General features: G+C 60.0%; 1 protein-coding gene across 9 annotated transcripts in view; it reads left to right on the plus strand.

Annotated features, from left to right (window-relative positions):
* The window catches only part of HDAC7 (histone deacetylase 7), a 51982-nt gene that overhangs the window by 11551 nt on the left and 12476 nt on the right, over positions 1 to 27955 (plus strand). For 3 of the 9 annotated variants that reach the window (XM_082781245.1, XM_082781246.1, XM_082781243.1), the window contains 2 exons: positions 24595 to 24791; positions 26302 to 26392. In XM_082781245.1, the coding sequence (XP_082637371.1) occupies positions 24595 to 24791; positions 26302 to 26392 (288 nt within the window). Of the gene's footprint in view, positions 1 to 698; positions 1080 to 8043; positions 8063 to 10485; positions 11798 to 16467; positions 16829 to 19305; positions 19325 to 24594; positions 24792 to 26301; positions 26393 to 27955 lie in introns of those variants that run through there. The other 6 variants (XM_082781242.1, XM_082781244.1, XM_082781249.1 and 3 more) reach the window with 6 other exon arrangements.

Below are 27955 nucleotides of genomic sequence, written 5' to 3' on the forward strand. Positions count from 1 at the left end.
TTCTCCCCATCCGAAAACCAGGAGAAAATATTTCGGGGGGTCGAGATGAGCCAGCAGAACCTTGTGCCGTGCCAGCGAAGGCTCCTCGTGCGCTGGCGAGGTGGCAGAGCGCCGCTGCGGGGACCGGTTTCAGGTGGCAGAGTTTGGTTTCCAGAAAGCGTAGCTCGTATGTTTGTTTTCCCGGTACCTACGGCTTGAAATCAAACACCCTCGGAGCGCTGCCATTTAAATTTCCCTGCATGAATCTTAATGGTGGTTGCTAACCGAGACCAGATCTTTTCCGAAGCACATCTGGCGACCGGGCGCGATCGCAAACTCTCCCTTCGAAGCGTGGCGAGAGCCGCAAGGCTCAGTTTGGGGCTAGAAAGCACCAAAAAGGGGGCTGAGCCGCTCCTGGGGGTACCCCGAGCATCGCCGAGGTGCAGGTACCACCCCCAGACCCTCTTTTGGCTGCACGGGCTGGCGTGGAGGTGGCCGGGGTGCCTCAAAAGCACGCGCGGCGGCTCTGCCTCGGCTTACCCGAATTTTTCTCGGTGAGGTGAGAGTTGTTGTGCAGTTTCCTCTTTATATCCTCTTATGTCACGCCGCCCCGCCGGCTGAGCGCGCTGAAAATAGCTGCCAATCCCCGGCGGTTTCACTTCAAGGTCTCTATTCTTAGCTTGCTGGTTAGCTGAGCAAGCCGCCTTCCTCAGTAGTCATGAGTTCAAGGACCGAAGGGTGACGGAGAGCCATGCGGGAGCTTTCTTGGCGTTTCAGGGCAGCTCGGGCAGAGCCCTCCCCGGCGGCCGCAGCCCCGTGCGCTGGAAGAAGAGAGCCACGCGTCCAGGAGCGGGGAAGACAAGCCCTGAAGTGAGCACGAATTTCTCGAGGAGGGGTATCGCAGCCGGGTGAGCTTTTATCGGACCCGTCTCGCTGCTGCCCCGATGACCAGATCCGTGCGTGGCAGGAGCGAAGCAGAAGTGAATGTGGGATGCGGAGCGGCGGCTTCCCGGGAGCGGAACTAGCTGGATGTTCTCAGAGTAAGAGCCGGGCGCTGAGGCTGAGGATATCTGCCCTGCTGGGGATGTTCAGCCCGTCCTGTGAGTGCCTTTCCCATCCCTGGGGGGATTTTTTTTTTTTTTAATTCTTTTCTTCCTTTCGTGGCTCTGAATCCTGAGCCGGGGTGGGCTGGCTGAAGGCACGCCCTGGAGCATCCTGCGGTGTGGTACACGGGGGCTGAGCTGAAGCTCGGATCCCGCTGGGTCCCTGCGGGAGGTTTCTGGGTGCTGGGGCAGCAAAAAGGCTGCTTTGACCCCAGGATCCCAGTCTGGGGCCTACGTGGGAGCTTTCCGCAGCCCTGTGGCTGCAGGAGGGGATGGTGTCGGCCCCGGTTGCACCAGCAAGCACCGGGCAGGCTCCTCTCATCTCCTCTTATCTCCTCTTATCTCCTCTGCCGTGCCTGGCTGCTTGGTTGGCACCTCACCCACAAGCTCTTGCTTCAATCTGAAGGTGCAGAGCCCGAGGGACCCCCCGCTCATCCTCCAGCAGGGCTTGCCTGTTTTAGAGACCTCATTTTGGGACAGATCTCGTTTTCCAAGCTCCGTTTAAATCCCTTAAACCCTCCCAAGCTGCTGCGGAGGCTGCCCTAGAGGGGCAGGAGCAGCATCCTGCCCCCGGGACATCGATGGCACGGGAGGAAGGTGCCTTCCTGGGGCCAAATCTGCCAGCCTGGCTTTCTCCAAGCACCCCGAGCTCGCCCAGCTCCATCCTCGGGGCTGCTTTGTGCCGAGCTCGCATCCTGCCTCGGCTGCGGGTGACGGTCACGTGCAGGCAAAGCCTTTGTCCTGTGCCTGGCTGCTTTTTTGAAAAACTTATTTTTAGGTGCTTTACTGGCTTCCTCTTCCTCCTGCGCTGCGCCGCGCTCCCTCCTTCTAGCTCCCTCTTCTAGGATTGCTTTTTCTGAACGCTCGGTTCCTCCTTAAGGCCGTTTTTTTTTGCAGGCCCTTTTGTCTGGGCTTGGGAGCTGTCCCAGTTTAGCATTAGCAGCTGCCGGCTCCTTCTGGGTAAGCAAGAACAAATAAAGGTTTCGAGTGAATGAATCATTTGAGCCTTATCTGTCTCGGGAAGCCGGCACAGCTGTGCAACTGCTGCAGGAGCCTGCCTGCAGGGCACGGAGGCTCCTCATTGAGGAACTTCTCCTCCAGTGGCCGGGTGCTTAACGGGCTCGCCCCGCTGCCCTGGGCCTCGGTGGATTCCCCTGCACGCCCCTGAGCTTTCCCCTGTGCTTGGTTATGAAGCACGACTGGCTAAAATCCCTTTCCACGCTGGTTTTCCTACAGTTCCTGGGGAAATCCAGCCCCGAGGATGCTTTGAGTGGTTAAATCCCGCGTGGAAGCGTGGTGCTGGGCCCTGCAGGGATGCTCCAGGAGGACGGGCAGCTGTCCTCGGGGCTCCCCGGCCGTGTGGCAGTGCTGTGGGATCTGTGGCGTGGCTGTGCCGGTTCAAAAGGCAGCATTCGGAGATAAGCAGTGTTGGTTTAATCCCAGAAATGTGGGAGAAGGGAGGGGAGCAGCAGATAAGCCTTGGGCTCGTGCCGGCAAAATTTTCCTCTGGCCCTCCGGTGGGGACTTGTGCCGGGGCTGGTGTTTTGCTGAGCTCAATGGGACGGGGTTTTCTCGCCTTCCTCCCACTGGCCCCGTCTTCTGGCATGAAGATTAGGCTGGATTTGTCCTCCTGCCCTGCCTGATGGTCACGAAGGGTTTGCCAACAGCACTGGAGCTGCTGGGATGACCCAGCGGGCTTCGATACGCGACCACAGCGCACAACCGCAGTGGTGGCTCCTCGGAGCTTCTTGAAATTTCCCTTTTTTTTAAGCAAAAAACCCTCTGGGTTGTTGCATCCCACGCCCGGTGCCGTGTCTTGGGACAGAGGAACGGGGTGCCTTGGTGCTTTGGTCCTGCAGGACTTCTGGGTGCTCCCCAGAGCTGGCTTTGCCCTCGAGTGCCGATGGCCACGGCTCTGGGAGGAGGCTCCCGCTGCCCCGGCGCAGGGAAAGCAAACAGGGCTTGTACAACCCTCACAGAGTCAGGGCTGGAACCTGCTTTTCTTGTAGGACAGACCAGGACTCAGCTGCTTGGCCTCCTTGGAGCGAGTGTACTCAAGCAGGGCTTGGCTTCTCTGCCTATACCCAATCTTTGAGCCGGTAGGTGGATGGGGCGCAAGTCCCCGCTGGATTTGTCCCTGTGAAGCTGGTGGCTGTGCTGCGAGGAGCTGTGCCTGGCTGGATGTGACCTCGTCCTCGTCAGCTGGATGCTCCCGGATTGAATCTTGGTCATAATTCACCTGGAATCACTCCCACGTCGTCCTTCTTCCATCTTCAAGGCTCTGTCGTTGCGGAGAGCTCACTGCAGGAGGTGAGTGCAGGCACCACGATCCTGCCGAGCCCCGGCGTCCACAACTGGCTAAATCCCACCTGAAAAGCCCAAGGATGGAAGCAGTGGGTTTGGGTTTGGCTTGGCCACGAGGATCAGTGGGGTCGAGCCACGTTTTGGCCACAGGGCTGAAGAGCAGAGCTGGCCCTCGGGACAGGGCTGGGGGCAAGGGGATGGCACGGGGGCTGTCGTAGATGAGCTGTCACGCAACACTTTTGGAGATGCAGCATCCTAGCTGTGATTTCTGGCTTTAAAGCACCGTGGTTGCCCCCGTGCCCGTGCCCTGCTCTCCAAAGGGCAGCCTCCATCCCCGCTCTGAGAGATGCTCCTCGCGGGGCCCGACTCTTCTGGAAAGCTCTGTGCCGTTTGGAGGGTGATAAGGGTAGGGTTTAATGCAAAAAAAAAAAAAAAAAAAAATTAAGAGAATTTCCTGCTGCTGGAGATGGAGGCTGGATAACGCTGATTTACAGCTTTGGCTCCCATCTGCAGCCTCCCCGTGCTCCCGGGGGAAGCTGCCCTGCTTCCCAACCTCGTGCCTGCTGGCAGGGTCAGTGCCTCGCTGGCTCCACAGCAGATTTGTGCAAAAAGATCCACGGCTCTCAGTCCTTTTCCTGCATTTAGGGCTCACGGGTTACGTGCTGCCGCCGAGCTGCCTCATCCTCCCGTGGCAGGACGGGGCCCGGCGGCCCCAGACACCCCTCCGGCGTGGCCAGGCTCAGCGGTGAGACGCTGGTATGCGAGATGTAAACTCAACACCAAAGTTTAGATTACAGCCCTGCGAAAAACATCAGCTCCCCTAAATGGAGCCCAGATGGTGGCGGAAGCCACGCGGAAAGCGGCGAGCTGGTGGAGGAGGAATGGCAGGGACCGAGCGAGCCGAGGGATGAGGCTGAATTGGGGGGGGGGGAGAGAGGGAAGAGGTAGGGTTACAGCCCCCACCGCCTGCTGCAGGGTCAGTTTAGAGCCTGGGCTGCTTAATTTCCCCTTCTCCCCCTTACCAGCAGCTCCGGACGAGGAATTTCTCAGGGTCGCATCCGCGGCCGTGCAGCGTTTCCAAAGCTGAGGTTTCCCACAGCCCGTGACAGTTGAACTTGTGGGCACGAGAGGCCGAGGGCTCTCGGGTAAATTAGAGGGGAGCGGGGAGATCTGAGGGTGGCCACTGCCCAAACTGCTCACCCGGGAGCTCTGCCAGGAGAGGAGGCTTGGAGCAAACCTGCCCGGGGTTTTGGGGAGGAGAGGAGCCATGGGGAGGCACCCGGGCGATGGGGGATCACGGGGCGCAGCCCAAAAGTGGGTGCTGCTGAGCCGAGCAGTGCCAGCACGTGTGGGGACAGGAGTGGGAGCCTTCAATTGATGCTGCAGGGATGGGACAGCAAATTTGGCCCTTCCTAAAAGACAGGGCAGGGGGTGGCTTGGGGTGGCTGCAGGGAGAGCCCCTCGCTGCGCTGGGACAGGTCCAGGGGTGGGGATGTGCTGGGTGGTGTGGAGCAGGGTCCCCATCTTCAGGGTGTTTGAGCAGCGTTAGGAATGGCCGAGTTATTTGTCCCCTCTGTGAACCGGAGCGCTGGGGTGGTGATGAGAGAGGAGACATTTATAGGAAAAAAAAACGGGGTTTTTAGGGGTTATTCTGTCAACAGCTGTGGGGAGACCCTGAATGTATCCAGATGGGATCGGCGCTCGTCAATTAGGATCCTGCCATCCCTTTCTCATTGCTCCATCCTTCCCACACCTCCCTCCCTTGTTGCAGCCGCTGTATTTTTCCTTTGCCACGCATTTTGGTGGCAGAAGAGGGCTGGGGAGGAGCAGGAACCCCAGCAGCGGCGCCCGCAGCGGCGCTGACACCGAGCCGCGGGGCGCGCACGCGGCATTTGCCTTGGAGGAAGCCCACATCCCTCGAGATAACAGCCCGTGCAGGAGAAACACACCCCTCCTCTCGGAGATAAGCTTGTGTGCAGACACAGCCCGAAGATAAACACCCAGGAAGGCAAACATCCAAGTCCTACACCTGTATGGGCGCGGAGCACCTGTACGCACCCGCTGCGCGCAGCCTCCTGGGTGCACCCGAGCTGGGTTTCGGCACTTGCCAAGCCTGCTTTTGCCCTAAAAAACACTTATAGGGCCGTGCCGTGCCCCAAAAGCTGGAGATGCTCAAGGAGAGACCTGGCTGAGGTTTGTTCTCGCTGGGTCCAGCTGGCTGCAGCTTTTAAAGATGCTTGGAGCAACGTGGGCATGCTGGGGCTGGAGCGCATCCTGGGCTGGGAACCGGCTTCTGGGGGTGCCCTTGGCTCCTCCTGTTGTGTTTTGAGGATTTGGGGCTTTGAGCTGGAATCCTGCAGAGGAAAGATCTCTGCACACACACCGGTTTGTGCTGAAGCACGCTGGTGGGCGAGCGGTGCCTCGTGTCCTCCCGGCAGGCAAGCTATGCGTGGTTTTAAGATGCTGTCTGTCGTCTTCAGGCTGTGGGTTCACTTTTCTGGTAGCTTTTGGGTACCTTCAGCGCGCAGCTCGGAGTCTTCGAGCTCCCGTGAGTGGCAGGAAGGGCTTTCGGTGAGCTCCTCGTTTGTCAGCAGTTGTGAAATTGGCACCGATGAAACCGTCGCCGGCGCGGCCTCGCCGCAGCGCGAAGGCTTTGTGGGGGATTTCGACACGAGCGTTGTTGTTAGGATGCCCATGATGGGGTTGGTGCTGCTGAAATGTCGGCGCTGGCAGATGCATCTCCAGCCGGTGGGTTTGGATCTTCCCCTGCCCTCAGGCTCCAGGGTTTTTATTTTTCAGGGCTGACTTGGAAGCAGCGCGGGTGCTGTCACACAGGTCAAACAAGGGGGCTGAGGGATTCTGGTGCCGGCCAGCCCCTCGTGTGCATCTCAGGGGCTGTTTCTGCATTTTTTCTGATTTTTTTTCAGTGGAATTCAAGAGGCAGAATGGCAGCTGAGGCTGGGAAAAACTCCGGCTTGCTGCGAGCTGCCCTGCTGTGGGAGCAGGGGAACGAGGGGCCGAACGGTGGCCCAGCTGCAGCTTGTGGGACACCCTGAAGGACAAGGTGGCAGGTGCCAAACCCCTCTGCCCCTCTCCAGGAGGGTTAAGAGATGCAGAGATCCTAACCATTTGCAGGGAAAGGTACTCCAAAAGGAGCCCCTTAACCCCTCAACCTGCAATGATGATCGCAGGGGGCTGGAGACGGGGACTTTGGCACCCCGGTCCCACCTCCGTGCGCTTGCTCTGCTTTAAAATAATCCCCGACAGCGGGTTGGAACCACGCAGGGGTGGTGGTTCTGCCTCTCGTCTGTCACCAAGAGGGCTTGCTGCAATGCAACCTCAGCTGGGAGGCGAGCAGCAACCTGAGGGAGCCCTGTACGGACAGGTAGGAGCCTTGCTTCTCGTTAGGTTTGTAAAGACCGCGGCCGGGTCCTTCCTCGGGAGCACAGACTACACCAGGAGCTCCGTGCCGGTGGTTTGTGGCTGTGAAATGCTCCTGAGGTGGATGCTGCGGAGCAGAAAAGATGTGCCAGCAGCTTAGCTCTGCCGTGCCTGCTCTGCAGGACCGTGTGTGCGCTTCCCTGCTGGGTTAGGGGCTGTGGATCAACGGCATCCACACCCCTGAGCACGAGCTGAGATGGCAGGAAAGGGCTGAGGCTTTTTGGGAGAGCCTCACGCCAACAAAAATGGAATATTTGCTTGGAAGGAAGGGATGGTGCTGCAGCTTGGAGTCAAAAGGAGCCTCAAGGTATCCAAACAAAGGGGCCGAAGCGGTGGGGACAGAGGCTGGCACCCAATTTGGGTGCTGGCCCTGTCCGTCTGCAGCGAACCATCCTAGCAGCCCCACGTCTGCTCTCTCCTTGTGTCAAATCACAGCAAAAAGGAGGCTCTGGAGGATGGCCTGGAGCCTGGAGAGCTCCAAATCTCCCCGTGGTTCCCATCTCTTTTCCTGGCTGCCTTTTTGGTTTGTGCCTTGAGGTGTGGGTTTGGCACGGCGATGGCGACGAGCCCTTGGAAGATCCATCAAGCTCAAGGAACCGGAAGGCTTTTTATTTTATTTATTTTTTTTCATCTTGGTGGCACTCTGCTGGACGTCTCGTTGGGTCTAGCTTGCTCCCGAGTCGCTTTGCTGCCCGGCTGGAGGCTCACTCCCTCCTCCAGGAGCCCAGCCTGGGTGATGATGATGGCCTGCGACGGCGATGGGAAGGAGTGATAGGGTTTGGCTGCTTCCCTGCTGGAGAGGCCGGGGGTGCTGGCACGCCGGGGCCGTTTCACACCAGGCAGACGTGTCTGGGACAATTCGCCGAGCGAGCCAAGAAGGTGGAGGGCGTGTGCGCCGAGAAGCCTGGGAGGGGACGCGGGGTGTAGGATGGGGTGCTGGCACATCTGGAGGTGGGACAGAGGAGCTTGCAGAAGGATTTGTGGGCTGGGGCCGGTCTGAGCTTGGGCGTGTGCTGGATCTGCAGAGATCTGCATGTCCTCCCTCTCGCTGCCTTATCTGCTGGCTCGCCGGGGGAGGCCTCCCAGCGCTGCTGCCTGCCCGAGGACATCCTTGCAACACCCAGCGGCTCTCCCCTCCGTCTTCCTCTCTGCTCAGCACCTCCTGGGCATCGCCGACGATGGGAGCGAGAGCTGAGGCTTCGCCGGAGCTGCCCCTGCTGCTGCTGAGAGCCCAGGTTAGAGGAGAGGTGACCGGTTGCGTGTTCAGCATTAGGGCGCAGATGTTCTGGCTGGAAATTGAGGGGTGTCCCAAATGCAGATCTCACAGCGGGCTCTGGAACGAGCAAAGCTCCATCTCATCACCAAACCCGGTGGTTTCGTTTTGTCAGGATATCTAAATGAATTGCAGAAAAGCTACGGCTTGCGTGGCGTCGATGCAAGGGTTTGGTCGTGGGTGGATAGTTTCCAGCAGATTTGTGCCTTGCGTTGGCATTTGACACGTTTTCAAGAGGATGAATTGGGTTTAGGGCTGGGGGCAGTGGATTTAAGCCTGGACCTGGGTTGGGGGCTTCAGGAAGGGGTTGTGAAGCCCTGGGCTGTCCGTGCAGCAGCGGGATGCGGAGAAACCACGGTGTCCACGGTGCTTTTGGGTCCGGCTCCAGCCCTGGCAGGCTTTGCCGAAGAGGGAGGCCAAACAGCTGGTGGAGGAGGAGAAGCCAGCAGAAATGGGACCTGCAGGAGCTGAGCTCTGTGGGAAGGTTAAAACGCTTTTTATCCAGCTTGACCTCCCGTCCTCCTTCCAGGCTGGGCTCGCTCGCTCCGGGTCCCTGCTGCTGCTCCGCCTGGGACTTTCTCCTGCTGCGCCCCTGCCAAAGCAGGAATTCACCCAGGCCTTGCTCCACGTCTCTCTGCAGCAGTCGGGGGGGGATCAGCAAAGCATCTGCAGCACCTCCCGTCCCTCTTTCCCACTTGGGTGCTTGCTAACTGCGTGTGCAGGCTCGCAGGAGCGAGCTGGCAGCTCCCCGAGCCCGTCCCTGGGCTCTCGGCGCGCAGTTTCTTCTCCAGGAGCAGCCTCGTGCCCTTTTCCACAGCCCACACAGTTTTTTTTCTTGGGTTGCAGGAGCCCTGGCAGCGGGGTATCGGGGCTGCCTTCCCTGCCAGGGCTCTGCGGGTGCACAGACCAGCTTTTCCTCTTCCCTTATCACCTTCAGCTTCGGGAGAAGCCGCTGCGCAGCTGCTGAGCCGTGGAGGAGCTCTTTGGTTTTGGCAGCCAAGGGCGAGCAGGAGTTCAAGAGCTGCCACGGCTGCGGAGGGAGGGACCACCTGAGAGAGCACGGGAGGTTGGCAGGGAGCAGCGTTGAGCAAAAAGGGCTGGCAAAACCGATGGCCAAGCTCCTGGAAGGGGGAGAGCGGCTGCTGTAGAGGGGGAGAAACGAGAGGGGAGCACGGGAATGGCTTGCCACTAGATGGAGCGAATGGTCCCGTGGGGATTTATTTTCAGCCTCTGGCACATTCAGCCCAGGACCTTCCCTGTGGGAATAGGTCCCTTTCTCCTTGAGCTGCTTCTGGGCTTGGCTTTGGAGACCTGAGCTGGCACCTTGGGGACCCTAATTTGGGCAGAATGTCCTTTTCGGGGGGGAGAACTTCCATGTGTGAGTGTGGTGGACGTGGTGGAGCAGGTCCTGCTGGGCCTTTGGGTTGGGAAAGTGGCCTTTTGGGAAGCCACCCGGGCAGGAGCTGGAAGCATTCATTGCCCGGGGGATGCTCACGGAGCCTCAGGAGGATTCTGCTCGCCCTGCGGCCACCCTTGGCGACCTGGGACCCGCAGCAGGAACCCCGGCACCTCGTTTTCTCCCCCCTTGTTGGTAGAGAGAGCTGCAGACCGCGACAGGAACAACACGCTGCTGCAAGAGGAGAGAAGAGACATGGGCAAACCTCGGCTGTCCCTCTCCGGAGCTGGCTGGGAACATCAAGAATCCCTGCAGCAGCAGCTCCTGGCGATGCGAGTGCCTGCGCAGCCTCCCCAGCGGGGCACGGTGCTGCTCCCTTCCCACCGCCCGCACGCCAGGGGAGGGGTGAGCTACAGCAACAAAAATGCGCCCTTCCACTTGGGTGACTGCTCCCAGTTCGAGATGAAAACATTTGTTCCTGAAATTGGAGTCATTCCTGGGATTGCAACACCCGGGCTGTGTTTCCAATTAATCTGCTCAAGTCGTCATGCGTTTCCAAGCGCGTTGGCTCAGCGGAGAGAAATCTGGCGCTGGCTCCGCGCTGAAATGCCAGCTGAGATGTGCACGGTACGAAACGAGGAGAAAGCAGCCCCAGCACACAGCAGCCCAGCCGGCAGCTGGCACGGGATCGGGGTGGGGGGCACGGGGCAGCTCCGGGACGGCTGGAGGGGACGTGGTGGGAGTCAGACCGGCTCCCTCCTGGGAGAGGGGAGGCTTGAAATAGTTGTCGAATGACCGCCGGGTTTTTCCTGCCTGGTTTCCTCCTGTTTTTGGGTGTGTGTTTTGTTTTGGGGAGAAGGGGAGGGAGAGGGGGGGTGAAGGGAGTCATGCTCGGTCTGTTCGCCGCATCTGCACGAGTCTGTTGGCGGCCTCGCTGCTGCAGCGAGGAGCGGGAGGTGTTTTTGGGGTGGGTGGTGGTGGTGTCTGAACCCCGATGCCTTCAGCCTCCTGCTGCCAGGCTGCTGCTGCCCCTGGCAAGGTGGGCACGGGCTGCATCCAGCAGGTCCTTGGGGGCTTTGCTGTGCTGTCCAGGTACCTCTTGGAGGCCCCGACCTCTCAAAAGCACTGTCCACCCTGTTCTCCATCCCTCTGCGGAGATGCTGTGATCCTGGTGATGCATCTCCACGGGTAGCAGCTCTCCGGGGAGCTGCTGGAAGGACATCCCCAGCCCGTGGCTCCCCTCTCCTAAGGCTGCCTTTGCAGAAGAACCCTGGGGCTGGAGGTGACCTGATGCATTCCTCATTTCCCGTGTGATTTTTGTCGAAAAAAAAAAAAAAAAAACCAAAAAAACGAAATTGGATCTCGCAGCCTGGTCCCAGCTGGGTGGGAGCGGTGCGGCGCGTTCGCACAAACACTCATGGAAAAGCCGAGCTTGCGTAGAAATCTTCCCTTTCCAAGAATGAGGCTCGGGCTGAGGCCCCCTCCCTCCTGAGTCAGCAGGGGTGATGGATGGGGAAGCTCGGCCGCCCTCCTGCCGCTGGGGTCACCGCTGGTGGCTTCTCCCTTCGGGGCTTTGTGAGGAGCCTGCAAACAAACGGCTTTCACCCTTCGGGAGCTGGAGCAGGGACGGAGCACCCGAATACCTCCTCTCCCCACGCCGCAGGGACGTTGCTGCTGCCTGCCCTGCAGCAGCTGGAGCTGGAAAGCGTTAAGGGAGGCCGGTGACAAGTCCACTCCCAGCTTGGATCACGCCGGCTTTCCCAGCTGCGAGGGCAGCACCGGGGCAGCGCGTTCTTCTGCGGGAGTGCCGTGCGAGCCTGCTCACCCTGCTCGGAGGCCAGCGCAAGCAAGGCGGCCCGTGGCGGACGCATAAAAGCCTGAAAAAAAAAAAAAAAAAAAGAAAAAACAACCAAAAAGCAACCAACAAAACAAAACAGGGAAGCGAGAGGAGGGGGAAGGCAAGTTTACCCCCGGCACTGAACGCTGCAGTGCGTCACTGTAACGTATGCTACTCTTAAGGACGTTGTGCTGATTTCCCGAGTTACGTGCTCCGGAATAGCCTCCGCCGCATAGATTTTTTAGCAGCGAGGATGTCAACTTTTCTATATTGGCTTGCAGGACGATAACGCCGCTGCCTTTCTATTTTTGACATGGCAGCGGGGCAGAAATGCTCTTGGGAACCTTCGGGGAGCGGAGCAGCCGGGCTCGCGGCGCTCCCTGCGCGGCCGGGCTTCGGGCGCGACGCCAGCGGCTCGGCGAGCAGCGCCTGCTGTAGGAGTGCCCGGTCCCCCCTCACTGCAGGTACGGGGAGCTCGGGCTGGGCAGAGGCAGCAGGGATGCACAGCGCTCATCTTCCTTTCTCACCAGTTGGAGCTGCGGGCAGGATGGGTTTATGTTGGGCTTTGTTGCTGGCAGGGTTTTCCAGCTGGCGCCGTGCGTGCTGCATGGGGATGGATGTGCCCATCCTTTGGAGCAGAAAGCTTGGATTTAGCTTGGAACCTGCTTTCTAGGGGGCTTGTTCTTTCCTCTGGACTGGATGCAAGGAAAGGAGAGCTTCTGTCTTAGCTTTTTTTGTTGTGCAACACAAAATCCCACCAGCCTGAGGAGTGGGGTTTATCCCGGCACTGGCCGCTGCGCACGGGGTCTGAGTGCGGGCAGGGCTGTGGGTTTGCGCTTTGGGGCGGTTCTGGCCGTGTGTCTCGCCTTCCTTCTGCCCCTAAATCGCAGTGGAGATGACTTTGGCCTCGAGGGTCCCATTTTTGTTGTTCCAGGCCGGGTGCAGCTGCGCGGGGCTTGGCCACGGCCGGGACAATGGCAGGAAACCGTCGGCCGCGCGCGGTCCTCGCCGCTGGCCAGGCACCGGAGCCTCGCGGAGCCGCCGCTGCCTCCGCCGCTCCTCCCGTGCTATTTCCATCTCATTGTCCGGAGGAGAGGAAGGATGTTTCCAGCCTTCTTCCTTTTTGCCTCAAAGGGACGCGGGGAGGGGAGAGGATTTTGCTGGCTGCTGCTTGTGCAATAGGCACAACCGCTGCGCTTGGACGCGCCGACCCGCTCCGCCCAGGTCGAGGGGCTGCTGAGTCCTGGTGCTGCAGGAGATGCTGCTGCCTCCGTGTCCTTCATTCCCAGCTCTCACTTGAGGCTGTTGGGATGTTGTTGGCTCTCAAGGGAAGGTATCTGGGGAGGGCAAAGTGGGATCCTAATGTTAGAAATTCCCCCAGCGCCGCGCTTTGCTGTGGATGTGCGCGTGGAGGTGTTGGGGCAGGGGTGGGAGGATAACCCGCGTGCAGCCGGTGCCTCTAAACCATGGAGAGGTGTGCCCTGGCAATGGGAAGGTCACCTCGTTGAGAAGAAATATGGCCTTTGAAAGGGGTTCTGTTTCTTTTTGGGCTGTTTTAAGTTCTTTTTCTTGTGGACAAGGCTCTGGTGGTGGCGAAGAACTGCTGCAAAACCCCTCCTGTGTTGTTTTTTTTTTTGCACCGCTCTGGCTGCTGTGGGCTCGCAGAGTCAAGGCTTGCTGTGCCGGAGGAGGCTGGGCTCCCACGTGCCAGGAAGTGAAAGCAGAATTAAGATGGGAAATGATCTATATTTGCTGCAGCTCGGTCCTCCAAACACCAGTAAACCCCAAACGTTTGAAGCAAAAATCTTCGTCAGAGCGCGGCCACACCTCTGCCGCTGTCCGGACGTGGAGGCATCGCCCGTGACGCATCCAAGGGTTTGGCTGCACGGGAGAGCTTTGCCAGTTTTACCAGGGTGGTTATCACTTCCCAGTAGCAGCCAAACTGGGAAAAGCCTTGCTCTTACTGGAGCACGTGTGCTCAGCTGGGATCACCCCAGGACAGCCAGGAGAGTCCAAATTCAGCCCCTTGCGCGTGCTCACGTCACATCTGTGCCGGGACAACCCCAGCACGGAGCAGGACGGCTGTTTTTTGACGTGGTGGAGCAGAAAGCTTTGAGGATCCCTCTGGGCTCTCCACTTGTCCTGTGGGGAACGGGGACGCAGCGCAGCGGCCGCGTCCTCTGGGCACGGCCCCCGCCACGTGCCCGTCTCGGTGCCACCCTCCTTACCCCACCGACCGCTTGACGAAGCCCAGGGTCGGGGCCAGCCCTCGTCACCAGCCAAAAATCCCGGGAGCTCCCAGCTTTTCCCGCTGCCGGGAGGTGTGCGGCGGTGCCAGGGCAGTGGAGCAATTACTTGGCGGCCGTCGGAGCCAGCTCCTTGCGTTAGCACGAAACGCTGGCGGTCTCCGGGGCTCGTCAAAGCGCTGTGCCCGGTCCCCGGGGCTCGGCGTGACGGCCTTGCCTGCGTGTTTTTTGCCTCGCTGACGTTCCGGCCACGCTCGTCCTCTTACGTGTGCTGCTGTCGGCTGCCCTGCTGCAGGGAGAGGAGGAGGAGGAGGAGGCGTGCGGGGCGCTCGTCCCCATCTCCCTCTCCGTTTTCGTGGCTTTGAGCAGGGAGAAAGCGAGAGGACGGCGGTTGTTCTGCAAAGCAGCTTAGGGGTGATGCAGCTGATGCAATAAAACATCACTTAAGGCTGAGGCAGGAGCCTTTCCCTGCTCTTAAAAACGAACGTGCTGCGGTGTGTGAGCTTCGCTGTGGTCTTGCACGGTCCTGTTTGCAGAGACCTCGGCGTTTCCACCTGCTGCAGCGCGGGGCCTGGGTGCCAGCCACCTGCCCGAGCCCACGCAAAGCCTCCCTTGTTTATTTTGTCTAAAAGCAATATCCCCAAAAGGAGGAGGAGGAGGAGGAGGAGGACGGCGGTGAGGGGGGGGGGAAATACCCACTCTGGCTTAATTGCACTTAATGAGCCTGCTGGAGCTGGCTGCCAGCGGGCCGAGGGCCGTGCCAAGGTTCGTACTTGCCCGTGAGAACTGCAAGGGTGTGGTGGCTCCGCCGCTGCTGGGAGAGGAGATCTGAGAGCCACCGCCAACGGGGCACGGGGACACGCGGTGACGGCCAGCGGTGGCCGTGCCCGACGGACCCCAAAGGTCCCGAGCGGGTGCTGGAGCCCGGAGCAGCCTCGTAGCTGGGGCTGGGTGAGGCTCGGCAGCGTGTGCCCAGCCAGGGGCTGGGTTGTGAGGTGGGTTTTGGGGTCCTGGGTGGGGATTTGGGTTCTGACACCAGCTCCAAGCCCGGGGCAGTGCCGAAGTCTCGAATCCCAACACATTTACTGGTTCCTTGGTGGCTGAGGTTAGGCTCAGGGGCTCAGCGGGGCTTTGTCTATGATTTTCTCCTTTGCTTCCCGTGCTCGAGCAGCTCAGCAGCAGGATTAACCTGGGTTAACTCCCTGGGCAGTGCCTCTACACGAACACCGAGCTCGCACGTCCTGCAGCACCCCCAGTACCTACACCGGGTGCTTTGGCTGCCTGCATCCTGCAGCCACCACGCATCCTCCGGCTGCTCGTGCTCTCTCCTGGCAGGATCCAGGAGAAACCCTGCCCTGGCTTGGCCTTCTTTAGCTTTTCCAGCCCTTGTTGCATTCCCCAGCTTCAGCGCGGAGGCTCACCCACCTCGTTGCAAGCACCCCTGCTGGCCCAGGGTGGCTGCAACTGGTGTCCCCATGGGGTGGCAGAAAGGTTTGTTGGACCCAGGCACGCTTCAACCTCCTCCTGAGTAAAGGATCTGATGCCTGCGCCTCGCCCCAGCGGCACCAGCACCGACTTTGAGCCCAAGGTTGAGTTTTTGGCAGCTCCTTCGCGAGGACCCAGGTACGGGAGGCAGGGCTAGACAGACCCACGGCGCAGGATATCAGAAGTGTGCCCGTGCAGGAAACTGAAAATGCTGCGGCTTCCTTCCTCTGACATAAATAGCTCCTGCCCTAAAAACCACGGCTCGGCTCCGTGTGCTGCCAAGTGGTCTCTGGTGGCTGGAGAGGACACCCAAGGGCTCCGAGCCATCCTCGGCCAGCTCCGTGGGCACCCCGCGCACCTCCCCGTGGCTTTTTGGGGCAGCCTCAGCCCTCCCCAGCCTCGAAGCCCTCCTGAAAGCCTCCTTCCCTAACTGCACAGCCCCTCAGCGCTGCAGAAATGCTCTTGGGTAACCCCGGCTGTGCCCTGGCTGGTCGTGATTTAACCATCTGGGCATCGAGCCCCCTGGAGAACTTCGTTTGTGCCTCTTTCCCCCGGTGTCCCCTTCCCCACGTGCCACCGCCGGTGCTGTTTCTCCTGCCTCCTTTTTGGCCTGCTCTCTGCATAGTGTTGGGCACGAGTTATTTTGACTTCTTTTCCTGACCAAATCTGCCTCCCAGCCCGGCCTTGGACCTCGGCCAGCGTTTGCCAAAGGGATTTCCTCCTCTGCAGCCTGCAGAAGGGCCCTGATTAAAGGGCAGGTCCCCCTTGAGGAGTCACTGCCTGAGAGCGGCTATTGTGGCAGTCCAGGCTTTTGTCTCAGCGATTCCAGATCAAGCAAAGCACCGCTTGTGAGCCCCGAGCTCCTCCCTGGGGGCTTATGAGTCAAGCTGGCCTCTTGCTGTGTTGCACGCAGCAATTAAAACAGGGAAAAAAAAAAAAAAAAAGAAAAGAAAAAAAAAAGTGGGCTGAGCTGTAGCGCTGGTGACAGCAACCCCGGGCGCAGCAGCGACCCAGCGCAAGGCGAGGCTGCTCCTACCTGGGGAGGCTTAAACAAAAGGGCTGGGGCGTTGCTCCGTGCTGTTTTGGCTGCTGGGTGGGATGCTCGGAGCAGTCACCTCGTGCACACCGGGCACGGTGGCAGCGGGGACCCCCAGACGGGCTTTGGGTCCGGAACGGGAGCGCTGCCCAGCTTGGCAGCGCGCCGTCCAAACCGGTTGGGAACGCTCTCCTCCGCTTATGCAAAGGGCTGGTAATTGAGGAGAGGTTTTTTTTTTGTTTTTTTTTTTTTTGTCTAATCGTTTGATCTCTCCTCTGCTTCCCTTGGCACGGAGGCAGCATCCTCTCGTGCTGATGTAACCAGAGCCGGCGCGGCGAAGGCGTCCTGCGTGCGGAGGGTGCCGCTCGCTGCCCGCCAGCCCCTGCACCCACCGGCTGGGAGAGCGGAGCTCAGGGCACGAGGAAATCAGCCAGAGCCTCTCCAAAAAGCTCTGGGGTCACCGTCGGAGCGAGGCGATGCCGTGAGGCTCCAGGCTGGATGGTTGCCTTGCACCGGAGCCCGGGAGAAGCCTGCTCTGCGGGAGAAGATGGCACTGCTGGAGGCCGCCGGGGTGCTGGAGCCGAGGCAGAGCAGGAGGATTTGCTTGCCTGGAGCTGCTGCCCGTCGCCTGCGTGCATCTCTGCCTGCAGGAGTTGGCAGGATTTGAGGTTTTGGGAGCACGCCGCGAGCCCTCACCCCTTCTCCAGCTGTGTCTGCGAGCGAAGGAGGTGGGCGACGCTGCTGGGCGACGAGGCGAGGGGCTCGGGTGGGAAGGAATCGAGTGGGGAGCTCAGAGACGGGGTGGGCTGCGCTATGGGGATAATTCCCTGCTCCTTCCGTGCGGCTCAGGACTTTTCCTGGCAGTTTCCCCCAGCAGAAGCTGCCCACGCTGCTCTGGGGAGCGCGCGGCGCCGCCAGGCAGCCTTGGCTCCCCTTCACCGAAGCCCTTTGGTGGTGGATTTCCCTCGCTTCCAGAGGAAACGGCGGTGGTGGCCGGGCTTCCTGGGGATACCTCGCATCCTCCCCGAGAGCCTGGTGCCGCAGTTTAGTTTGGGATGGGGCCGGTGGCTGCTGTGGGTGGGAGGATGCAGCTGCTGGCAGGAGCCGGAGGGGTCCGGCTTTGTGCCACTCCTCCCTTGCTGCCCGCACCGAGCGTGGCGTGGGGATGTGGCCCTTCTGCAGAGAAACTGGTAAAGAAAAGCCAAAAAAAAAAAAAGCTATTTACTCGTTTTAGACGCGCACACCTTGCGTGCATAGGCATGACCGGTGCCATCCATCAGGGCGGGACAGGAACAGCCGCCAGGGACGGGGATGCCTTACGCTGGGGTTGTGAGCAGCTATTTGGGAAACCGCAGCCGCTGCGTTGCCTGCCCGTGGCGTGATTCCATCCTGCCCGTGCCCAGCTCCCCCCTTGGCTCCGTCCCCGTGCGTCCCCGAGGCTGAAAAGTCTCCGAATTAGACTGGAAACCCGCCGCCAGGTTTTGCTGTGCAGGTTTTCTGAGCCGATCTGGCGGTGTGCGCGCGCGCCCCGGTGCTTTGAAGGCTTCTAAAACTCCCCGGGACAGGGGCAGCGTCCAGGGTGCTCAGCCCCTGGCACGTTTGCAGGTTGCTGCAGCTCCTGGGGAGCTGTAGGGGAGAGCGAAAAGGAAGCTGCTTGGTGTAAGCATCGCCTACAGTGAAATTTGGAGGCTGGTAATAGGATTCGGGGCTGTGGGGTAATTTGGCGAGGCAGGAGAACCCGCGATCCTCCTGACCAGCTTTGCCCCGGGGGCAAAACACTTTGCAGGCCAATCTGAGCGTGCGGATTTGGGAGCACTTTGAAAAGCTGCCTTGGAAGAGGCACCGAAAACACACCTGTGAGGCTCCGCTCGTGCCGCCGGGGCAGCTCCAGAGCCAAGCCAACGCTGGTGCTTCAAGGTTTTTGGGGAGCTGGGGTGCCTGCGTCCCTGCTGTGGGTGCAGCCGGACCTCTGGCATGTGGCAGGAGCAAGCACGGATGAATTAATTCGTGCTGAAGGGTTCCCAGCCCTCTTCCTATGCCTTGTGTGCCGTAAGGGTGCTGCAGGAAGGTGCAGCGTGGCCCCGTGGCTCTGAGCATCCCCAGCAGCACCAGTCCGGGGCTGTGGCTTGAGAAGTTGCTGTGGTTCTCGGTGCTGCCTGGGTGAAAGGGATTTTTTTTTTTTCCCCTTTTTTTTTTTATGTTCCAGATGGGGAGAATAGCTTGGTGGAATACAGATTGTTTTTTTTTCATCCATCTAGCACCTTTTGTTTTTTTAAAAAAAAACCAAAACCGTGACAGCTCCGGGCACGGCGCGTTTTGCTCCGTGTCCTTGCAGTGCAAACGCCCCGGTGCACTGAGAGATCGTTGGGACCCGGAGTCATCGTTTTTCGGAGTGTTGCTGCATGCGTTCGTGGGGAGAAAATCCCAGGGAAGGCTGCTAAATGTCTGACTCAAAGGTCACGAGCCACAAATAACCAGCGAGAGTCAGCAGGGGAAGGATCTTGCCCTGCTCCCATTGCTTCCTTGGGCCTTGTGTGAGTCGTTCGCAGGCTCAAACCGAGGAGTTTCTGATTTTTGTGCTTAAAATACCCAAAAAACTTGCTTTGCTCGCAGGTGTATGCGCACAGCCGGGTTGGCTTCAGGTGCATTGCTTTTAATTGTGGTTCATCCTCTGTTTGGGAGGGGTTTTGTAACGTGTGCGACTGCCAGACTCGAACCGTCAGGTGCCTCCATTTATTTATTTTTTTTTTCCTGGAAGCTTTCAGCAGAAAAAAAAAAAAAAAAAAGCTGAAAGAGCTGAAAAAAAAAAATAATATTTATGTTTTTACCCTTGTGGAAAAACTCTTCGGGGCTTTTCCTAAAGAAGCATCAGCCTCGTCTTGTTTTTGGAGCAGGAATTCGATGTCTGGTAGGGAGGAGTGGGATCCACCCACATCTGGCCGATTCATAAAGCCCTTGAAAGCCCCAGCTAGCACGCTCCGAAAAGAGTTACCGGGACTTGGCAGCCGCCTGCTCCAAGCATTACATCTTTCCCCGCATCATCTGCTCGCATGGCTCACGCGGGACGCTGCCTGGGGACGGCTGCGGCCGCGCGGGGCTTTCCCCGCAGCTGCTCTTCTCCCCGTGCTGCCCCTAAAAGGCTGGAAAAGAGGAAAATGCCCCAAAGAGTCCGCTTTTGGGGGATCCGGCGAGGGAGCTCTCGAGGGATGCGGGAGCAGATGGAGGTAGGGGGGCAGAGGGGCAAGGGGAGCGGCGCCCTGCGCCCTCTGTGGGGTTCCCTGCGCCCTCTGTGGGGTTCCCTGCGCCCTCTGTGGGGTTCCCCGTGCCCTCTGTGGGGTTCCTACACGTGTCCCCACTGCAGCAGGGCAGAGGTAACGGGGCGATCCCCCTTCTGCTGCTGTCGTCCTTCGTCGGGAGCGCGGCGTTTGGCCCCGTAATTAAAGCCAGCGCCTTGGTGCAGATACCCCAGGGGCCACGGGGAGGTTATGCGAGGTACCCTGACTCTGGGATTTCCTATTTCTTGAGTCCCGGCTTTGTGATCTTAATGTTGTTTCAACATAGTCTTTTTCGTGTGGTTTCTGATTTAAGTGTTTTTAATTTGAACAAATCCCCTCCGGCTAATTTTTGTTACTTGTGCGTGGCTCTGGAGGAGACCTCTTCCTTTTATTAAAGAGGAATGTTTTTAATCACATGCATTCTTCAACCCGCCTGAACTCTGAACCTTTCACAGCTAATCAACAGAAGATGGGAAACGGTTTGCAAAAACTGCTTTTAATTCCTGCTCGGCCTCGGCCAAAGCTTGGGGCTGGCCGACGAGTGGCGAGCACCGCGAAACGGGGACGGGGACGGCGAGGGGCTGCGGAGCCTCTGGGGCTGGTTTGCTCCTTACCAGCCCGCTCTCCTGCCTTTGTTTGCTCCCTCCTCGATTCCCTTCTTATATAATTGCAGCTTTTTGCTGACGGCTGATCTCGCCTTCGTTCAAAAAAAAAATAATAAAAATCAGGAAATGCCAAAAGCCGAGCGCTCTGCGGCGCTTTGTGTTTTTGCGGGGGGCGGCTGGCCCAGGCTGGTGGCTTCCCCCCGGGGAAAAGGAGCTGCCACAGTGCCGAATTAACACCGCTGGCCTGGGAAAGTCGCTGCCATCAGATTTCACCCTGCTCAAAAATCTTAGCAGGGGGCACTCGAGGGCTGGTGGAGCAGGAGAAGCCCCAAAGCCGGCGCTCGGGGGGGCGCAGAGCTTGGCTCCGTTGTTCCAAGTGCTCCTCGTCTCTCCTCCTTCGCTTCCTTGGGGTGCAAAGAGAGCGAAGGAAGGAAGGAAGGAGGAGGAAGAGGCCGGCTGGTGGAGCAGCCTGGAAAATGCTCGTAACCCGCTCGGGGCTGCGGAGCACAGAGCCTGCATTCACGCTCGCCTTGCCGGTGGCTTTCCCGGGGCCGGCTGCGGAGAGGCAGCTCCGTGGCCCCTGTGGCCGTGTTGCAGCCGCTGTCTCCGTGTTGCAATCTCCCCTTTTCCCGCGGAGGAAGGGTGTTGCTGCGGCTCCACCTGCCCAGGTGCCGAGAGGTTTGTGCAACGGGCTCGGCACCCCCTGGGGCCCTCGCCTCCGCGCGCGCGGGGCCCCGCTTTCGCCTCCTCGGCTTCCTCCTGGCGTGTTTTCCTCCCCGCCACCTGCCCGCCTTGGGTGACCCAAAAAAACAACCTCCTCGTGCCACCGCCGGCACGGTGACGTCCCCGGTGCTGACGGGGGGCAAGGCAAAAACCTTCCTTCCCCCCCCCCTCCCTTCCCCTTCTTTGCGGCTGCTTTGCGCCCCAACCGCCTCCTGCGTCGCCTGGGCTGAGCAGTTTGAGCAGCTCGGCTTTGCCGTTTGTGATTTATTTAGCAGAAGGAGGAAGGAGCTGGGGGGAAGCGTCGTGTCCTCGCCAGGAACCTGCGCCTTCCCGTGGTGGGGTTGAGCTTTGAGCTCTGCCCCCCTCCCCGGTGCCGCCGTGGTGCCCGTGGAGCCGGGCTGGCCACCAGCGCCGGCCTTCCCATGCGAACGTTCTCGCGGACTAAAAATAAGCCTCAAAAAAAATAAAAATAAAATAAAAAAATAAAAATGTTGGCAGGCGGGAGAGGAGCCTGTCCCAAAAACCGCCTCTTTTTCCCCGGGAGGAGGAGGAGGATGCTCGCTTCGCCCTGCACGCACGGCTGGGGAGCTGGAGGCAGCCCCTCGGCGGCGTTTTGAGGGTCCCCGTGCGGCGCTGGTGGCCTCCGGGGGTCCCCAGCAGGACGTGGGTGCCCTCGGGGAAGGGGGCAGCCCCCCCGGGAGCCCTCGAGGTGCCGGGTTTTGGCTGCGGGGCCCTTTCCTGGGGCGAGGGGAAGAGGAGGAGCCGCTCGCCTGGCCGCCTGCCCCCTGAATCATGCGCGAGCGTCGCATCGGAGGCTGCGGCGGAGGGGAGTTGTTTACTGTAACTCCTGGCCGAGGGCCCGGCAGCGAACCCCAAATGAATTCAAGCTGCCGAAGGAGGTCACGGCTGAAACAAACAGCTCCCAGGGCAGGAAGGGCTTCGTGCGGGGGGCTCGGAGCTGCAGGAGGGACAGGGTGGGCACCCCCAGGGTGCTGCCCGCAAGCGGCTCTGCGCTGGAATTCGCTCCGCCGAGCGCCGCCTTTCCAGCTCTGCAAAATCACCCCGAGCTTCGCGCCTTTAACCCAGCAAAGAAGCTGAAACCCCGATTTTTTTTTTCCGCAGGGGTCTGGGTGCCCTCCTACTGAGCCTTTCCTCATCCCTACCCTCGTTCTCCCCTCTCCCCACCGGCCCCGTTTGGCCGCAGCCTCCCCGCGGGGCGGCTCTCCGCGCGGCCGCTGCCTTTGGGTCCGCGGGGAACGCTCGACAGCCTTTTTCCTGGCTCCGGGAGCACGATGAGGAGTTGTTTTTCTGGCCGCTGGCCTGCCCGGCCTCCCTCTCCCCCCCCGGCGCACGCCTTCCCTCCCACTTCTTCCCTTCCGCTGCTGCTGCTGCTTCGGAGTTTGTTTTTAAAAAGTCTGAAACAAATGAGGCAGAGAGATTCCCAGCCACCCGGCCAGCGCCTTCCATCCTCGCCTCCCCTCAACGCCCCCCTCTCCTCGTCCTTCCCCCGGGCTTGTCCCTCAGCCCTCCTCACCCCCTTTTCTGCCCCAGGTTGGTGCTGGAAGGGCAGCGGATGGCTGGAAGGAGAGGTGAGAACAGGGCTGCTGCTGCTGAGCTCAGCCTGGGGCCGCTCCGGGAGCTCCCTCCGGGTGCTTTGAGCACCACAAGCGGAGGGGAGGCTGTGAGGATGGAGGCTGGGGCACGGAGGATTGGTGCCGTCCCCCTCACAGCCCACTTTTCCTCTCCAAACGATGCTTCAGCAGCGTTTTTCCACGTCTCAAAGCCGAGCCTGGCACTCGTGGTCTCAGCTCCTGTCCCGCTGCAGGACAGCTTGGCTGGAGGGGACGCAGGGATGGCCGAGCCTCGGCAGGTTCCTGCAGCTACCAAGCATCCAATATTGGGGATTTGATGGGCTGGGTGCCACCAGAAATCCCCATTTCCCACCCCAAAGTTTGCTTGTCACAGCCTACCCCTGCCCGGCACCCCGGGGGAGCGCTGAGCTCCAGCCTTCCTCCTTCCTTGCATCCTCCTCCTCGCTGTGGCATGGGGACCAGGCGAGCTGGGAAGCCGGGAGGTGGCAGCCCGGCGTCTTTTCACTTCCATCCTTCAAAATCACCGACGTTTAGCAAGGATCCGGGGCCCTGGCTGGAGCTGGGAGGTTTCTGGAGCAGCGCCGGGCACCGCGGGTATGAGCTGGCAGCACCGTGAAGCCTGGCGGTGTTTTCTGGACCCGTGCACGGCTGCTTGCAGGTGTGGAAGGGAGAAGCAAAGGGCTGAGAGCAGAGGAAAGGTCTCCTTGTATAGGGAAACGCTCCTTGGGCTCGGGTTGGGTCATAAAAATGCGTCTGAACCACGTTTAGCTGCTTGTGCACTGCCCGAGGTCTCATCCTGCCCATCTCGGGGCATCACAGCTGAACCTCAGGGGCTTTCAGCTCTTCTGGTCCTCAGCCTGGTGGCACGCCAGGGTGCAGCAATTAGAGCTAATTAGCCAGAGACAAATGAAATCCCAGGCAGGGATCAATGAGATGGAGAGAGTGGGGGCAGTCCTGGGATGGGGCTTCCCTGGGAGCATCGGGGCTGTGTCCCAAGGGATTTAGCTGGTGGGGAGCAACATTTATCCATGGATTTGGGGCAGCTTTCCCTGCTCAGGCTGTCCAGAGCTGGTCCCACTTTTGTAGGGCCGTGCATTTCATCATCTGCACGGATGGGAGCCGGCGTTTCGGACCTATCCTGTGCCGTGCTGGGGCTTTGCCAGGTTCCCCCCCGTTCGGTTGCTGCGTTACGGGGCTGGAGCCTGCCGAGATTTCTCCTGCAATATCGCAAGCATCAGCACAAGCTCCCCGATGTCGTCGGAGCTGAGGTTTGCACAGCGCAGGGCGTGGTGCTCTGCCTATAAAAATAACATTTGCATTTTTATTTTTAATTAATTTTTTTTTTTTTTTAACTTGAGCTGCTTCACTACTTGTGGAAAACAATCGCTTCTCGGCCCTGCGAGAGCGTCCCCTTTGCTGGATTTCCTGCCCACCCGCCCCTTCCCAGCTTCTTTTCCCCTCCCTGCGTGCAGGGCTCGTGGCGAAGCTGCAGCAGCTGCCTTGGCTGTGTTTTTGGGATGCCACAAGCCCCTCGGGGCTGTCTGTGTGTCCTTGAGTTACCGTTGTGCTCGCTCGTCCCCGTTCTGCGCTTTTTGGAGCATCCCCCTGCAGCCCGTGCTGGGGGCGAGCGATGTCCCCTTGCCACCACCACCCCATAGCTCCCCACAGGTGGCTTCGCTGGGCTAAATTGGGCTGCAGAGATGCAGGAGGAGGGGCAGCATCCTTGTGGCAGGGTGGGGGGCATTGCCTGCCCTTCCCACGGGGGTGCAGGTTGCCCCGTTTCTCCGCGGGGTTGCAGCGGTGCCGTGCTGGAGGCGGCCAGCTCTGCTCTACGCTGACCTGTGGGGTGAGCTCAGCGAGGCTTTGGGTGAAAATCTCCCTCTGTGAGGGGTTTTGGATGCCCTGTGCCTCTGTATGGGCGTTGGATGCCTCGATCCCTGTGGTCCAGGCTGCTCCAGGTGGTCCCGTGAGGACGGGGGAAGCCGCGCGCCCCGGCAGGATGGGAGCGCCTCCGCTTTGGGAAGCCGTGGTGTCGGGGAGAGGTGCCTGCAGCACCTTGGAGGCTCTCCAAGCGCGGCTAACTCCCAGGATTTCTGCCTGGATGACGGAGGAGGCTTTCGCAGGCAGCAGATGGGATGTGGCAAGCCCTCCTCGGCAGCAGGGCGCATTCCTCGCGGCGCCCTCCTGCGCGCCGGGGTATCCTCACCCCATCCTGACGTTGCCGTCGCTTTTTCCAGGGGCACGAGGCACGGGGGACCCCTCTCCGTGCTGATTCTCACCCCGCTTTGTGTCTCCACAGCTGCTGTGAACCCGTGCACCTCCCCGCGGGTGCCCCAGGCCGCCCCCATGGACCTGCGCATCGGGCAGCGCGTCGTCAAGCCCGGCTCCGACACCGCCCTGCTGGCCCTGAAGCACACGCAGCAGCTGCAGCACCAGCTCTTCCTCGCCAGCCTGCACCAGCAGCAAGTGGAGCAGCTCGCCCACCAGCACGTGAGGGTACGGGCGGAACGGGTGCTTCCAAAAATCCCCTTGTTTTCCCCCAAAACGGGTAGCTTGGGGTGGTGCTGCCTGCGTGCCGGCAGTGCCCTGCCTCCAGGCTGGCTTTGCCTGGACTCCCATCTCTGACACAACCAGCTAATAAAAGGCTGGAAATCCCAACCCCAAAATAATCTTCCCAGGTCAATTCTTCCCTTCCCATGATCTAGAGAGCCTGCAGTGCTCCTCAGCCATCCTGGAGGCCGCGCTGATGCAAGGAGGCCGCTTAGGGAGGCAGGTTTGGGGGGGGAGTTTGTGTGTTCCCGTCCAAATTTCAGCCCTGCCAAGGGCAGCAGGAGGCTGGGGCCTCCCGGGACGCGTGGAGCGGGGAAGTGTTTGCAGCCACACGCCGTGTGTGCCGAGAGAGGAGCCAGCACGGCTGGACAGGATGCCTGGTGTCTGTGAGCTGCCACTCGGCTTGGCCACCGCTGCCTCTCTGCCCTGAAGGCACGGCTTACTCACTCCGCCAGCTAATTGGCTTTTCTGGGAAGCCTTCCCCGAAATCCTCTCGTGTCACCCAGAATAGCACCCCTCCCTGGCAGGCTCTGCCTTGTCACAAGGTTTTGGTAATAAGGTTTAGGCTGGGTGCTTCCTCTGGAGCCCGATTTTTCCACCTTCAGGGGCAGAGCAGGTTTTTGGGGCCACGGCCAGGCAAGCTGTGACCATCTCCTAGCGTGGAGATCGAGCCCTGTCCTTGTGGCTCATCAAGTTCATTTGGGATTTCCATCATTGCACATTTGTCCCGTTGCTGCCTGTCCTTTTTCTGGGCTCTGCAGAACCTGGCTCCATCTCTAATCCCCTCCTCTTGCACCCTGCGTGCTCCAGACTCTGCTGAATCCTGCAGCAGCTGTAAAACCCCCTTGCTGTCAGCCCCAGGATCACCGGGGCCCCCTCCTACACCCTGCCACGTCCAAGAGGTGGAAGCGTCTGCCCCCGTGTGCCAGTCCCACTAACCCTGGCTGGGAGCTCTGGGGGATTCCCTGGGGCTTTTGGGGGGACTCTGAGCATCAGCTTGGACCACACGAGGGAGGCTGGAGGTGGTGATGCTGCCAGGTGCTTAGAGGCTTTTGTGCAGATGTGATGCTTTCATCCATGTGAGGTGTGATAAGCTGCAGAAAACACAAACTTCTAAGCTTAGTGTGTATTTTTTTCTATTTTTTTCCCCCTTGTTAGTCAACTGTGATTTTTTTTAGCTCTATTACAACACGCCCCAGCTACTGATATGTCAAAACAGGCAGCAGGCTGAAACAAACTGGTCCGAGTTTTGCAGCGTCCCTGGGGAGAGCGTCCCTGGAGACCAAGATGTGTGCGGTTCGCTGTGATGAAACAACTTTTAACACGTTCTTGTCAGCACCAGGTTTCCAAAAATGACCTAACGGATGATTTCAGAGATCTGGCATCGTGCCTGGGGTGCTGCATGGGGTGAGGTCGGGGTCCTGTGGTGCTGACAGTGCCCTCTTCTCCCCCCCAGGTGACCATGGAGTCCCCGCACCGCGAGGCAGAGCCCGGGCAGCAGGAGCAGGAGCTGCGGCAGATCCTCAATAAGGACAAGAGCAAACGAAGTAAGAGCCTCGGTGTTTTCTGGCCTGTGGCACCAGGGGCTGTGTCTCTGCCCGAGGAGCCATGTCCCCAAATCCAGGGGGATCACGGGGAGCGAGGTCGGGGCGTTTTGTAGCAGGGTCTCCAAATGGCAGGGACTGGAAGGGACCCGAAAAGATCACCCAGCCCAGTCCCCCTGCCAGAGCAGAAACACCCCGATCAGGTCACACAGGAGCACGTTCAGACAGGATTTGGGTGACTCCAGAGAAGGAGACCCTCCCCAGCCCTCCTGGGCAGCCTGTTCCGTGCTCTGCCCCCCTCCCCATGCACAAGTCTCGTCTCGTTTTTAAGCAGAAAGGAGCTTTTTGAGCAGAAATGAGGCCCAGCTTGCACCCGCTGCCCCTCGTCCTGTCACTGAGTGTCCAGGGCAGGGCAGGAATTTGGCTCTGGAGCTGGCAAGCTCCAGGCTGGAGCAGGGTGGCGATGGGGAGAGGTTTTGGGGTGCTGGGCAGGAAGGTTTGCACCACGCAGGAAAGCAAACCCCTCGCCCTGCTGCGATCTCCCTGCGCCATCTAGTGCCTGCTGCTGCTCGCTGAGCTTTTGGAGGTGCAGAGCCCTTCTTCACATCCCTCTTCACACTCAGGTGCAGCCATTCCCGGTGTCTGTGAGCCTGCTGCCTTGAACCCGAGCTCTCTCAGGGCGCTGATGCTTTCCCCTTCTCATCCCTGAGCTCCTGTTTGTGTCTGCAGGACGTGGGCTGCTCTTCCCCAGGGCTTGGCGGGGCTTTTTGGGGTGCTGCAGACTCAGTGCCTGCCCTTTTGGGGCTGTGCCCAAGCAAATGCAGCTCCTGCAGATGTGGCAGCTGAGCAGCGCTGCCTACACAGGGCTTCCTTATGCAAGCTGGGAGTTAATTGTAGAAATTATTGAGCAAGATGTGCTTGGAGGTGCTGAGCAGCACCACGGAGGCGTGGAGCATCCCTCGCGCAGCCACCCAGCGCGTTTGCTGGAGCAAACAACCAAGGATGTGTCCTGGTGTGGGTCAGACAGGGGAATGGGCCCTGGGTTGAGGCAAGAAAACCACGGGAAGCTCCTGGCAGCTGGGGGCAGCTCCCTGCAGCAGTCAGAGCTCTCCCTGGGGGTGCTCCACCACCGCCACGGAGCCGCGTGCAGGACGTGGGGCGCTGCTGCAGTGCCGGCAAGCCGTGGTGAGTCTCCTGTTGGGTGCTGTTCTGGAAGAGCACAGCTCTGTCAGAGGTTCAGGAGCCTCAAAGCCTTCCCTGAGCTGTCTGCGCTTTCTTTTTCTTGCTGTCTCTCCTTCTCTCCTGTCTTGGAGGTAAGAGCAGGGAGCGGGGGTGCGGGATGGGCAGAGCTGTGCGCTATCAGCTGGAAATCATCGCCGTGTGACGGGCTCGGAGAGCCCCAGGGCACGGTGCTCTGGAGAGGCTTCAGAGGGATCCCGTGCACCCGTGGGAGGCTTGTCGCTGCTGTACAAGCTGTGCTGTGCCTTCCTCATGCCGTGGGTGTCAGCTCCTACCTGCTCTGGCTTGGCTGCAGAGCTGAGGCTCGCCCCTGCTGATGCTCTGCCT

This window comes from Aythya marila, assembly GCF_965140915.1.
Source record: "Aythya marila genome assembly, chromosome: 30".
In the NCBI taxonomy this organism is placed as follows: Eukaryota; Metazoa; Chordata; class Aves; order Anseriformes; family Anatidae; genus Aythya; species Aythya marila.